A 13548-nucleotide genomic window follows, 5' to 3' on the forward strand; every position below is an offset into this window, starting at 1 on the left:
ATCTCCGTCTATGGAAGGTAATACTGCTTCTGCAGATACACCGCTAAAACATGCCTGCAGTCATTCTCCCCAAGGAGGTGAATCTTCTGGAGAAAGGCCATTGACACCTCTCTAGCATGGACACACAATGTGCGTCTTTTCATGGGAAAACTTAAACCCACCCTGCACGTTCTAAGTCAAACATTTAAAGGTGTCCTAGTCCTAACTGTCTAAGTAAGCAGCAATTCATGCTCCAGCAAAGCTTAACTCCAAAAAAACAGGATAGAAAATAGAAATGCATATGTCCCACAATTATGTGATAAACCGATAGGGCGTATGTTGGGCGCTTGTGAGCTAGGAGCAAAAACAATGTGTGTGTACGAAGAATGGTTGTATGCGCACTTTCTCTGTCCATGTACACAACCGAGCGATGAGGTGGGTTTCAGCTGGGTGTGCAATTTATCACCCCAACTAGGATTTATAGTTTATAGCTGCACAACCCGAAATAAAATAAAGGAGCAAAACGCTGTTTTGAAGCAAAATCCGGTAGATTTACAGATTTTAGAGACAGTTCTCAAGGGGAGCTCTTGAAATAAATGCTTGAAGATCTGCACCAGTACCGGGCAGAATTACCCTTCGGTGCAGCATGCACGCCAAGCTTTTCACACTATGCCCATGCACACTGACTGAACTACTCGCACGCTCTGTCCGGGTGGGTCAAGCTCCTTGCAGATTCACGACGAGACGCAGTTTCACGCTATTTTTTCACGTTGGACTACTACCAGTGTTGCACTTCTTAATGTATTGATTAAAGGATAATTTGAATTTAAAATTGTGATCTATTGTATTCCATAAAGATACTGAAAGCTAAAGATCATATCATTATTACATTTAAATGTAAGCAGGTTCCAATGGATAATTTTAACGTAGCAGACTAAAAAAAAGTCTGGTTTCCCCGAACATCAAACAAAATAAATATTTGAAGAACACTGTAGTTATTTTATGTTAACTTGAAGAACTGACGCTGGTAAAATTCATTGGGATTACTTGTATTTTAAAAGCAATGCTTGTCTAGTTACAGCACGTTATTTTTATTTTCAGCACCTTCTAAAGCTTGACAACCCTTACCAAATTTTTGGTCATATTTCCGGCGAAGAACAAGACCTCCTTTGCTGCTCTTTCACCCCGGCTACGACCCAGCAAACACCAGAGTTAAAGGTAAGGAAACTGATGCTATTTTTTTTTTAGATTGGAGTTAGAGCTATGTGTGTGGTCACTGTACATGGTGGTTGGGGTAGGCACACATTCTGAACATTGTACCCTCAGTAGATGGAATTTACTAACAGCCTTAGCCCTGTGATTTGGCCAATAACGGTTGTTAACAGCACTGCTGTTAACAACCGTTATTGGCCAAATCACAGGGCTACAGCACTAACTATCCCTTGCCTTGTTCAAGGCCCTCAAGCAGTGTCTGTTTCAGTGCCTTCAGCAACCACTATGGCACACAGAGGCAGCAGGCAGTAAGGCTGTATTTTTAGCAGTCATGTTGTGCAAAGGGGAGCTGTTGGAGATTTATTGCGATACTGCACAAGATATATGTATTTATACTGCAATTTTATATTATTGCACCGCACCTTATATGTTGTACTTTGATTATTGGCAGGTTTCTTTAATATATATTGGTAAGGCCAGCATCGTCATCATGAATACAGTACAAGAGCTGATTACAAGGTCATTCCAGGCACGGCCACTTCAAGAGAAAATAGATTTAAAGCAATTGGGACCTCATCGGCCTGACCTAAAACTACAGCAAACTTCCCAGGACAGAGGAAAAATGTCCACACGTACATTCTCAAACGCCTGGTACACAAAAGCTGATTGGCTTACAGGGTGCCCTTTAAGAAATTCTCTGTTCTGCTTCCCCTGCTTGCTGTTTGGTGGTGAGTTTTCTTGGACAAATCAAGGAGTAACAGACTTGAAGCATTTGTCTGAAAAAATAAAGAAGCATTCACGCACAAGAAAGCATATGGAAAACCTGACTAGACTGGGAATGTTGGGGGAAGATGCTCCGATTGAGCAGCAGATAAGTGATGCATACCGCAAAGCAATACAGAAACACAATGAAACAGTTGATAGGAACAGACAGATTCTATCCAAAATAATTGATTGCATTCGTTTCTGTGGTGCTTTTGAACTGGCATTGCGAGGCCATGATGAATCGGAAGGTTCCCCAAATCCTGGAATATTCAAAGGCCTTGTGGATTTAATAGCAAGCATAGACAAGGATATGGAAGCACATTTAGCACGTGCTACAGTCTTTAAGGGCACCTCTAAAACAATACAAAATGAACTTCTTGACTGTATGCTCGAAATTATGAGAAGCCATATTGTGCAAGAATTGCAAAACACAGACTTTGTGGCTATTCAGGCTGATGACACCACTGATGTGGCCACTAAAACACAGTCCGTATTAGTGTTTCGATACATTGACAATGACAGACAAGTTGTGGAGAGGTTCTATGGTTTCACACATTTAAGAGACTCTAGTGCAGAAACCATTACTGCAGCTATACTGCGTCAACTGAGCTTAATTTTTCCAGAGCTGCCTCAAAAAAAAAAACTTATTGCGCAAAGCTATGATGGTGCGTCCGTAATGAGTGGAAGCCTTAGTGGAGTACAAAAGAGAATTCGAGATGTGTACCCTAATGCTCATTATGTGCACTGTTACGCTCACCAACTTAATCTTATTATGCAACAGGCAGTATCAAAGATCACCGAGACACGGATTTTCTTTCAGGATATAGGAGGCATGGCAGCATTCTTCTCGCGTTCCCCCAAAAGAACAGAAGCACTTCATGACATTGTAGACAAAAGCGTTCCAAGGGGATCCTCAACTCGTTGGAACTTTAACATCCGTACAGTCAACCTAATCTATGAACATAGAGAGGACCTTCTGAAATGTTTTGAAGCCATAGAAGCCAATGATGAGTTTGATTACAAAAGTCAGATTGAAGCCCATGGCTTTGGTAGAACACTACAAGACAGAGAGTTTCAGTTCTTACTGTATTTATTTCATGATATAATGCTAGCTGTCGACCTGTTATACAATCAGTTACAAGCACGAGAGATAGATACTGTCAAAGTGCAAGCATATACTACTATGTTTGTACAAAGCATAAGCAAAGTGAGAGATGGGGTTGACAATTTAGAGAGCAAACTGCCAGAGAAATATTTTTTCACAAACCACAGGAAAAACATCACCACTATGGTCCGAATTGCAAAGGAGATCTGTGACATTGTAATTGTGCAGGCACGAGAGCGTTTTTCTTTCACTAAACATTTGGTGAGTGCCACATTATTGCAAAGTCAACAGTTTGCCAAATATGATGAATCCTTCCCGGAGCGTGCTCTGAATGAGGCTGTGGGAGCTTATCCTATGCTCAATAAAGAAGAGCTGAGAACTGAGTTGACTGTACTGTACGGAATGCCTGTGTATCGGAAGGCCACAAGTGCCTTGTCTTTGCTGGCTTTAATCCATAAACTTAACATGGAAAAGTCACTTGGAGAGACAGTGGCTTTACTTAAAATTGTCATAACCACTCCTATGACAACAGTCGAGGCAGAACGATGTTTTTCAGCCTTAAAGAGGATTAAGACATTCCTGAGAAACACCATGCTTGAGGAAAGACTCAATGCTTTGGCAATGCTCTCTGTAGAGAGCAAGCTAGTTCAGAAAATCCCGGACTTTAACACTAAAGTTATTGAAAAGTTTGCTGCTCTTAGAGAGAGACGGGCTGATTTCATTTACAAAAAGTAAACAATGTTGAATGCTGCTACTTTGCAACCAGTTTAGTTTGTTAAATAAAAAACATCTGTGAGTGAGGTACTCAGAAATGCATTGTATCTCGAAGTCTGTTATGAAGCTCTGTGGTTATACACTGAATAAGCAGCTACCTATGTTATATGACATCTCTTTATTAATGTTATAACTGCACTTTCACAATTGCTTTATTAACCTTCCTGCTTTCTCAAATTTGCTTGAAAATGCACCATTTCTCTTCTCTTTTTTCAAAATTTTCTCGGGGGGAGAACCCCCCCGAACCCTCCTTATAGGGGTTTGGGCTCGCTCGCTACGCTCGCTCGCTACGGTGAAGTATACCAATCATTTTACGCCCCACCACTTTAAAATGTCACCAGCCGCCCCTGCCTTTATTCTACATTTTCTATCCACTTAAAAAGCTCAACCTTTGTGTATTTTCTTCAGTTTTCATTTTCAGTGTGTTATTTAACTTTTTTCTCTTTTCTGTCCCTAGCCAACTTCTTTAACTCCTTGTAGGAAGAAGGCTCTTTATATGGTATGGCAAAAGAGGTATACCTTGCAGAGCCCGGGTATTCCCTTACGAGTGGACAAGGCCTTGCTGCAAGAATCCCAAGGTGCTCTTATAGGGGGTAGTGTGGTCGAGCAGCCTCAGGCTTATCAGAGAGGAGTGTTAGACATCCTCTGCACACACACAGGCAATACATGATACACACAACTCAATAAGGAGATCCACACCGATTTATAAAAATAACACTTATCTTTATATAACATTAGGCACCAAAGTCATCAAAATCCGGTAAGTACTTTTTAAACTAGCAGGTTGGAAGAAAGCATGTTTTTGATACTTTAAAACGTAATGTTAACCTCTGGTGGAAAAACATGTATTGCTTTTGGACACTAAACAGTGACTTACGGGACCAATCTTCTGGACTGAGGGTCAGTATGGGGCAAGGTCCAAGGCAGCACCAACAGTTTACTTCGGGCTGCACTGGGGCGGTTGGGTGCCCTATTCAAGTCTAAGGATATCTACCCGCCGGAAAAGAGGCTGCAGGCTCGGACTGGTAGACCAGTGTGGCTGAGCCAACTAGGTGGCTCAAGTCTTACAATACTTGGGGACATGGGGACCCCTTTGGCTCTCTTCTCCAGGGGCGACGGGTGCAAAGGTGTCTTTAGGCGTCTGATTTTTATCCCCGGGAGTACTTGCGGTAAAGGGAGTCTGCAAACAGAGGATGCAGACGTGGCAGGATGTCCACAGTGGGCAAGTCCAAGGTTGGCTTGGTCTCTGGAGGGCCGGGGACCACGCTTGGACCATTAGCCCACTTCAGCTTGGGATAGGAAGCACGGGTGCAGTGGTGCTTGGCGGTGTGTGGGTTTTGCGGTATGGAGCCCTCACAGTCTTCTTTGGGGTGCCTGAAGGATACAGGGAAGCACCACCGAGGCTTCACGGGAGTCCTTGAGTCTTTATTGAAGGCAGGCAGTCCTCCCAGGCTTTTGAGGCACAACAGCTGCAGGGCGAGAGGTCTTTGTCCGAGTTTCGACGGGGAACAGCAGACAGGCCGGCAGGGCTGGTGACTAGTCAGTTGCTCTTTTTCAGTCTTGTGCTTTTGCGGCTCTTCAGTGTACTTCTTCTTCTTAGGTCGTCAGGATGTAGGGACCAGGTTGGCACCGTTGGACCACTCTAGCTCGGACTAGGTGGCTTGGGTACAGAAGTGCTTTCTGGTGTAGGGTTTTCATAGTCTCAGAGCCTCACAGCTCAGTCTTTCGTTCCTGCAAGACTCAGGGGAACAGCTCCGCTGGTCCACAGGAGTCTTTGGAGATGTGCAGGCAGTCCTTCAAGGCTTTAGAGGATAGGCAACTTGCAGGGCGAGACAACTTTAACGCAATTGTCGAGAATAGGCAGACAGGCCGGCAGGGCTGGTGCCAAGTCAGTTGCTACTTCTGCAGTTCTAGCTTTTGCTGCTCTTCTGCCCTTCTTCTTCTTCTTTTGGTCAGCAGGATCTGATTTCCTGGTGCCAGGGCTTCTCTAAATACCAAATTTAGGGGTCTTAGGGGAGTGCAGGGTAGGAGCCAATGAGCCACTTTTCCCATGGGTCACAACGCCCCCTATATGACCATTTCCTGGGGTAAGTGGGTATAGCCCTGTCCCAGAGATCCTAAATTTGTCATCACCAAGATGGCCACTTCAGAAAAGTTGTATTCACCTCAAATAGCTCAGTTCACGGGTGGTGCTTGCCTGAGGGTGGACACGCCTGTTTGCCTAGCTAATCTTCCTGCTTGCCCAGGTGCCAAATTGCTCTGGACAAAGGGGGTTGGTTTCCTCTCCTGTGAGAGAAGCCAGATTTGCATACCAAAGGCACTGGGCCTCTTTAAAGTTCCACAACCATGGAATGCCAATCCGCAGGTCATCCTGTGGGCAGGGGTGTAAAGCACCCCCTGCTCGAGAAGGTTTGGTGTATGCCCCCGGAGTGCAAAGGCCCTCACCCTTGGGGGTCAGAAACTTGTGTCTGCTGGCAGGCTGGCAAAAACCAGTCAGTCAGCCCACCAGTGGCTGGTAGGGTTTCAGGGGGCACCTTTAAGGTGTCCACTGGGTGCATGTTTTACTAAGTCCAACACTGGACTCATTGTGGGTTTATTAATACGAGATGTTTTATGCCAAACATCCATTTTTTCAGTGAAGTCATCCTGTAGCTGGGAAACTAATTTTGACCAGTGTCCAGCACATCCTTATAAGGTTGCTACCCTGATCACTTGTACTGGCAGTAATGGAACTGACCAGTACAAGGGGCATATCTACTCAAGCAGTTATGCCCTCACATGAGTATAGTGCACCCTGCCTTAGGACGTTAATGCCTGTGGTAGGGGTGACTTACTTATACTGCATGCAGTGTCGGCAGGCAGGCCACACAGGCTGTGTGCCATTTTGTGTTTTCACTTTTGTCTGCACCAAGACAAGCAGCTTGCAGTGGCAGTTTACATGAGCTTGATGAGAGATCACTTAGGATGGTACAATTTGTGTTGCAGCCCTTGGGGACCCTCTTTAGTACCTCAGACCCTGGGTACCAGGAGTTCCATTCACTAGGGACTTACAGAGGTGCTAAAGGTATCGCCAATTGCGGGAAACAATTGCACAGTTTTGCGAAAGAGATCTGCCACTGGGGACCCGGTTAGCAAGAAGCCAGTGCACTTCCAGTCGAAATCACATCAAATACCAGGCAAAAAGTGGCAGTGACCATGTCATAAAGGGCACTTGCCTACACTCCTGTTTATTTCATTCTACTTCACTCTGCTTTCCCATTTTTCTTGCAGTTTGGTTTACTACAGTTTTCTGTTTTCTGCCTCAGCAAACTCTCTCACTTGTCCTTTGTGTTTCTCTCTTATTGGTGCCCTCGCACTATTTCTTCCCTCTTGTTATCCTGCCTAATGTTGCACATGGCTGCTGAGCATATTTCAAAGATCTGATTCCTGTTTTTTGACCTATTCCATCTTTTTATCTCTTTTCTCATTTTTTGCTTTGGCTGATTTATCTATTTCTCATTACCTTTTCCCCTTTTCATTTCTGTTCTAGTCCTTCCTCTCCCCTTATTTTGTACTTTCGGTCTACTTACCTTTCCCAACCTTAGTATATTTTCTGCAGGTTTCTTGTTGACTGATTTATTTTCCCTTTTTCTCCTTTCTGTCCCCTTTTTGCAACCAAGTTCTTATACTCAAGTTTATTTGAAAGCTATTTCCCTCTTCTTTTCTATTTTTCTTTTCTTGCAGTTTATTGTAATCTGTTTTCTAACACTCAGCTGCTTTTCCACCATGGATGCTCTTTATCTTTTTTTCTGTGCCCTTCTCATCTTTGTTCCCAGTTGTCATTTTTCTCTCTCTTTTGTTTATGCCTCATGATGTACATGGCTGCTGGTGAATTGATAAGCTTAATGAATTGATCTTCACAGAGAAGTTTTAGTTTATCTGGTAAAGAATTCTGTTCACTTCATGGTTCCTCCTGCAGCACAGGAGAGGCCCTTAGACAGCAAAGAGTTCAGACCAGGAAGAGAGGGACAGACCTATCCACTCTTGACAGGCTCCTATCCACTCTTGACAGGCTCCTATCCACTCTTGACAGGGGCTCCTATCCACTCTTGACAGGCTCCTATCCACTTTTGACAGGTTCCTATCCACTTTTGACAGGCTCCTATCCACTCTTAACAGGCTCCTATCCACTTCTGACAGGCTCCTATCCACTTTTGACAGGCTCCTATCCACTCTTGACAGGTTCCTATCCACTTTTGACAGGCTCCTATCCACTCTTGACAGGCTCCTATCCACTCTTGACAGGCTCCTATCCACTCTTGACAGGCTCCTATCCACTCTTGACAGGTTCCTATCCACTCTTGACAGGCTCCTATCCACTTTTGACAGGTTCCTATCCACTTTTGACAGGCTCCTATCCACTCTTGACAGGTTCCTATCCACTCTTGACAGGCTCCTATCCACTTTTGACAGGTTCCTATCCACTTTTGACAGGCTCCTATCCACTCTTGACAGGTTCCTATCCACTTTTGACAGGCTCCTATCCTATTTTGACAGGCTCCTCTCATTAATGGTAAATCCACCTAGTGCCAGGAAGCACACTCCCTTTAAAGCAACACTTTTAAATGGTTTGATAAAGATGTGACGCAAGTGTGATCTAATGGCTATGAAACTGACTTTGGAATCTGGAGACCTGGGTTATAACCCTTGCTTTGGCGTATGAGAAAACAGTATGTGATTCTGGGCAAATCAATTCATTTCTCTGCACCTGAGCTACACATCTATGCAATATAAAGGATTGTTCTTTTATAATGTGTTACCATCTACCACTTATTACACAGTGAACCACCTCCTTTCTAGTGGTGATGCTAATTTACAAGCAAATAGAATTGGAAAAAAACATGCAGTGAGACAAATCTTCAAAATGTGTTAATTGGATCTGGTGTTTCAGAAGAAAGATCTGTCTCCTGCCAGTGCAGCCAAACTCACCACTTCTCCAAACAAGCATTGGCATAGCCAATAGGTCTTGCCTTTGGGACCTTGCAGCACATCAATAACAAGTAAAGGCGCTCTTAAAGTGAAAGCAGCCCGATCACAAACAATTAAGCCGCTCTTAAAAGTAAAAGTAGCGCCCGTCACAAACAGAGGCGCCATTCACAAATAATAAAGGAGTAAGGCTATGCTGTGTGGTAAAGCGCGGTGCTCACCTCTGCCACTTCCTATATTTCGATTGATGTTTGCGCGAATGCCGTGTACTTCTAAACTAATGCCAACATCTATTGATCTATTGCATTAATTTAGTGAATTTCTCACTCCAGCATCAAGGCGTTAGGTCCTTTCCTGGCGCATCTAGTTCAATTCAAATGATCCCAAACTCAGTGTGTTACAATAATGAAGGGATGTTTGCAAATGGCTTACGCCTATTCTGGAAAAATATCTCACCATTAATTAATTATTTGAAAGCATATTAGTCACCGAATACAGAAATAAAAATAAATGGAAGTACGTGAAAAAACAATAATAGGTAATAACAGGTCTATTTCTTTTCTGTCAGAAAAGCGTAAAGTTAGCGGGGTGAATGCATATACAGGTGATATCTGTGTGTAACATTGAGTTCTGGGGGTTCAAATCTGGGTAGATCAATCAACAATGGGTATCATTATTGGCTTAATTGCATAATGTGAACCCAGAAAACCTGGGATCAATAGTGGCATTCCCAGTTGATGAAATTGTGTGATCATACGCAAATAGTTTATTTCACTGTCCCAGTTTATACTTGGCTATTACATGAGAGCATCTTGAAATACAGAGTTCAAAGTTTGTGCTGTACAAAAAACATCGTTGACTTCAATTTAATAGACTATAATGTGACTCCTTGTATAACAAGCATTGGCATAGCCAATAGGTATCGCCTTTGGGACCTTATAAGTGTTTAGCCATGCAACAGTTGCATAACTAAATACTTATAAGGTCCCAAAAGCGAGACCTATTGGCTATGCCAAGTGTCCGCGAAAGTGATCGCGATCAAACATCAGAGCGGCCGTGCGTGAAAGTACTCGCGTCAAGCGCGGCGCGCGCGGCCGCGCACGTGCACTGTAGCTCTAGGCTGGCCTGGTAGCACTTTTTGGAGCCCTCTCAAAAAGTCTCGCCAGCCCAGCGCATGCGCTGGGTCAGGCGAGACCTAAAAAGAATATAGGTCACATATAGGTGGCATATGACAACTGATTTGCCTGTTCAGTTACTAAAGGCATTATCTAGGGGAATTCCATGAATAATTACACCTTTTTGAATTTTGAAGAGATTTTATCATATTTTGATGTGCTGTCTGTTGCACGATTTACATGCCAAACCTTTTCACGGCTTGGCTCGTGCACGGGCGAAGTCAGACCCTTGACTCAGCTCTGGCTCTACTCTCCCTGTTAATTTGTTGGCTTCCCCACCTCTAGCATCTAGTAGAGTGGTTTGTAAACGTTTGGCTTATGTAGAACCCTACTGCTTCTCTGTTTGAAGCCAGGAACCACGGGCTAAGCAAATTCTAGGACTTGCAGCTCCAAAAATAAGCAGCCAAATAAATAAATATACGTCAAACAAATACACCAATTATTAAACATTCATTTAGTTCTCAAACAAAATACACAAACATCTAAATTTCCATTGTGTTGTTTAGGTTGCAGATTTTCAAAATTTGGTTTAAAAGACAAAGCAATATGCTAGACTCAAGATTATCATTTTGTCTTTTTTATTTCGAATGATCTTTATTTTCGTTAATGAATGCTAGAGTTTCAATTGAAGCCAATTGTCTATATCACTGTATGCAATTGTCCTGTTCTCACAAATTAAGCTTAGGGTATCAACTTCATATTTAGCCTACACATTCAAATTCCTTACATTTACCTAGCATTTAAAAAATGTTTAATTTTACATTCAGCTTTTTATGTGTATGTTCTTTATTAATCTAATATTTATTTTCCTAAACAGTAGCAGACTTCCTGAAAGAGGGTCTGCGGACCACAGGTTACGCATTAGGTTGACACCTAGCCTGTATTTCACCGGCACCACCGGTTAATGAGCTACTGGGGGTCGATGTCAGTAATTGTAAAATGCTGGTCATGGAATTGTGTTGTTTTTTTGTGTGTCAGTGGAATACCTGTGCTGCCCTGGCGTTAACGGGGCAGCTGATGAGGCAAACGTTCAAAAGTCACTGTCCCAGCTCTTCGATCTCGTGAAAGGCTCCGTGCTTCAGACTGACTTCACAAGCACACTGCTTGAAGACATAATTTAGCAAGGAAGCAGCTTGTAAGTTAACATTTAGGCCATATTGTTCCCTCGGAGCGTGTGCGTCGGCTACCGCCTGAGCCCCACTTGCCAGAATTACCAATGGTTATTTCACCTGTTGTGCCCCTTACAGGGGTGAACTGATTGAATTCTAGCAAAAACTGCACATGATATTGTCCAAGAAAATTCAAACTTTATAGTGGGATAATTAAATGATGCTACCTTTGACTTTCAGTTACCAAAAGCCTCAGAAACTGGCTTGAACCTGGGGATCTTCTTTAAGAGGTGAGCTGCCGCATCCTGCAGGCATTGGAGTGTCCTCAGAGAGCGCTGATGAATGTCCAATGTTGTCCAGCCTTGACCGCACTAAGGCTGTGATCACTGATTTTTGAAGTTCAAAAGGTATGAAGGCAATGATCTCCTTGATCATGCACAGCAGAAAAAAGCATGAGCTTGTCAATTTGTTAATTTGAGCGCTGCAAGACAGACTCGGGTCAAAGAGTATTCCCAAGTTCCTGACCAAGGGAACCAGAGTGGGACAGAAGCCCATCGTCTGAGGCCACCACGATAGATCCCAGAAAGCTCTATCATTCCCAAAGAAGAGAACCTCAGTTTTAGCTGAGTACTGCATAAAGAAGTTGTTGCCCATTCATTGTTCAATGGCTCCCATGGAGTTGTTAAAACAATGAGCGGTTCCTCGACATCTTTCGAGATAGACACCACAATCTGTGTGTCATTGGCAGAGGCCACTGGGGCGAAGCCAAAAGAGCGAATCAGTTTTGCCAGGGGAGCAACATAAATGTTAAACAGTGAAGGGCTCAACGAGGAGCCCTGGAGAGCCCCACGAGACAGAATAAAAGTCTTGGACACAAACTCCCCCAGAGTGACTGTCTGATCTCTATCCAAGAGAAAAGAGCACAGCAGTTTAAGAGCAGAGTCTCCAACACTTATTTGTTCCAGTCGATCCAACAGGACCTCGTGGTTTACAGTGTCAAAGGATGCCGATAGATCCGCAGGATCACTGCCGCTTTCCCACCGTTGTCCAGTCCGCTTGTCAATTCTTCTGCTGCTATGACCAGGGCAGAGTCTGTGCTATGGTTTGGTCTGAACCTGAATTGTGCGGAGTCCAGGATTTTGTTCTCCTCTACAAATTTGGAAAGAGCAGTATTCATATGTTTTTCGAGGATTTCAGTTGCAGATGGAAGCTGAGATGTAGGTCGGTAGTTCTTCACCTCTTCTGAGTCTACAAAGGCTTTCTTCACCAGTGGGAGGATGGAAGCCTTTTTCCAGTCTGTAGGAAAGAGTCCGGAGTCCAATCAATTAAACACTCTCTACCACTTGATTAATTTTCCCCTAACCTTAGAAAAAGATTATAACTCTAATTTGTTTCTATCAAATGAGGTGCACACAAGAAATGGTTAACTGTTTTAGCACGGAATTCCCATAGACGAAAGTGGCGGGTGAAGTTTGAGGTCTTGCACTTCGTAAGGTCACAGATGATTTCCAATTTATTTATAATTTATTCACCCTTTATTCACCATTAGGACCCTGCAGGAGAGCAGGCCTGCTGCTCTGGTGCCTGCCCTCAGTTGTTTGCCCCTCAGTGCCTTATGTGCTACAGCAGGTCAAATGCACTGTACAGCAAACTTTACAAGGTACATATGTAATGGTCTCTGATGATCATTCACAACCTTATGTAGGTTGCAACTATTGGGTGTGAATGGAGGCAGTTTGTATTTTTCCATGCCCGCAGGCCTGGTATTTGATACCTACCCAGGGTACTAATTCCTCGGCGCACAAGCGCACAACACTCGATCGGGCTGTGGCAAAGAAGGCCCTGCTCCAGCCCTCTTCATATAGAATAGCTTTTTCCTCATTTCCCCAATATCATGCCTGCCAATGTTTTGGCCCACAGATCAAAACATTTACACCCCCCAACCACAGTAAATTACTGTCAGCCATGGATACAGTGAATACCTGCAGCCAGTACTTTCACTTGAGGATCCCTAAGTCAATAGCATTGCGTCCCATGCCGGCGCTTCAATAGGGTGGGGTAAGGGCTTACAGTGGCCCTTGATTGTATCGCAAAATGCTCCAAGAAACCCAGAAAAATGTCCCCGTTAAGGTCTCACTTTGAAAAATGACTTGTAGTGGGGCTTCGGGTTCCTGATTGGATGACTCTGCTGTGTATGTGGATTTTGGTTAGCTTTCCTCCCTGTTCTTCTGATTGTCTTCCCCGGAACATTTCTACCTCACAGTGGTTGAATAAGATGTCTCTTGCCAACAGTGATATCAGGTAACACTCACTCATCCTGTGCTATTAGTTTTACTGAGTGTAATCAAAAAACAAGGGAACCCGGCTTACATGGAGCCTGGGTACTAAATTCTAAGAAAGAAACAATGGCTCCTGCGGGATAATAACCAACTATATGATAAACAGAGCACAATGGCAATATATA

General features: G+C 43.7%; 1 protein-coding gene across 1 annotated transcript; it reads left to right on the top strand.

Annotated features, from left to right (window-relative positions):
• Window positions 1-244: 244 nt before the first annotated feature.
• Window positions 245-3873, top strand: LOC146773003 (zinc finger MYM-type protein 1-like). Its single transcript, XM_085636966.1, has 2 exons — window positions 245-1197; window positions 1643-3873. Exon 2 carries the CDS (start codon window positions 1682-1684, stop codon window positions 3794-3796), a length of 2115 nt encoding a protein of 704 aa, XP_085493092.1. The 5' UTR covers window positions 245-1197; window positions 1643-1681; the 3' UTR covers window positions 3797-3873.
• Window positions 3874-13548: the final 9675 nt, after the last annotated feature.

Source organism: Triturus cristatus, chromosome 12, assembly GCF_964204655.1.
Source record: "Triturus cristatus chromosome 12, aTriCri1.1, whole genome shotgun sequence".
In the NCBI taxonomy this organism is placed as follows: Eukaryota; Metazoa; Chordata; class Amphibia; order Caudata; family Salamandridae; genus Triturus; species Triturus cristatus.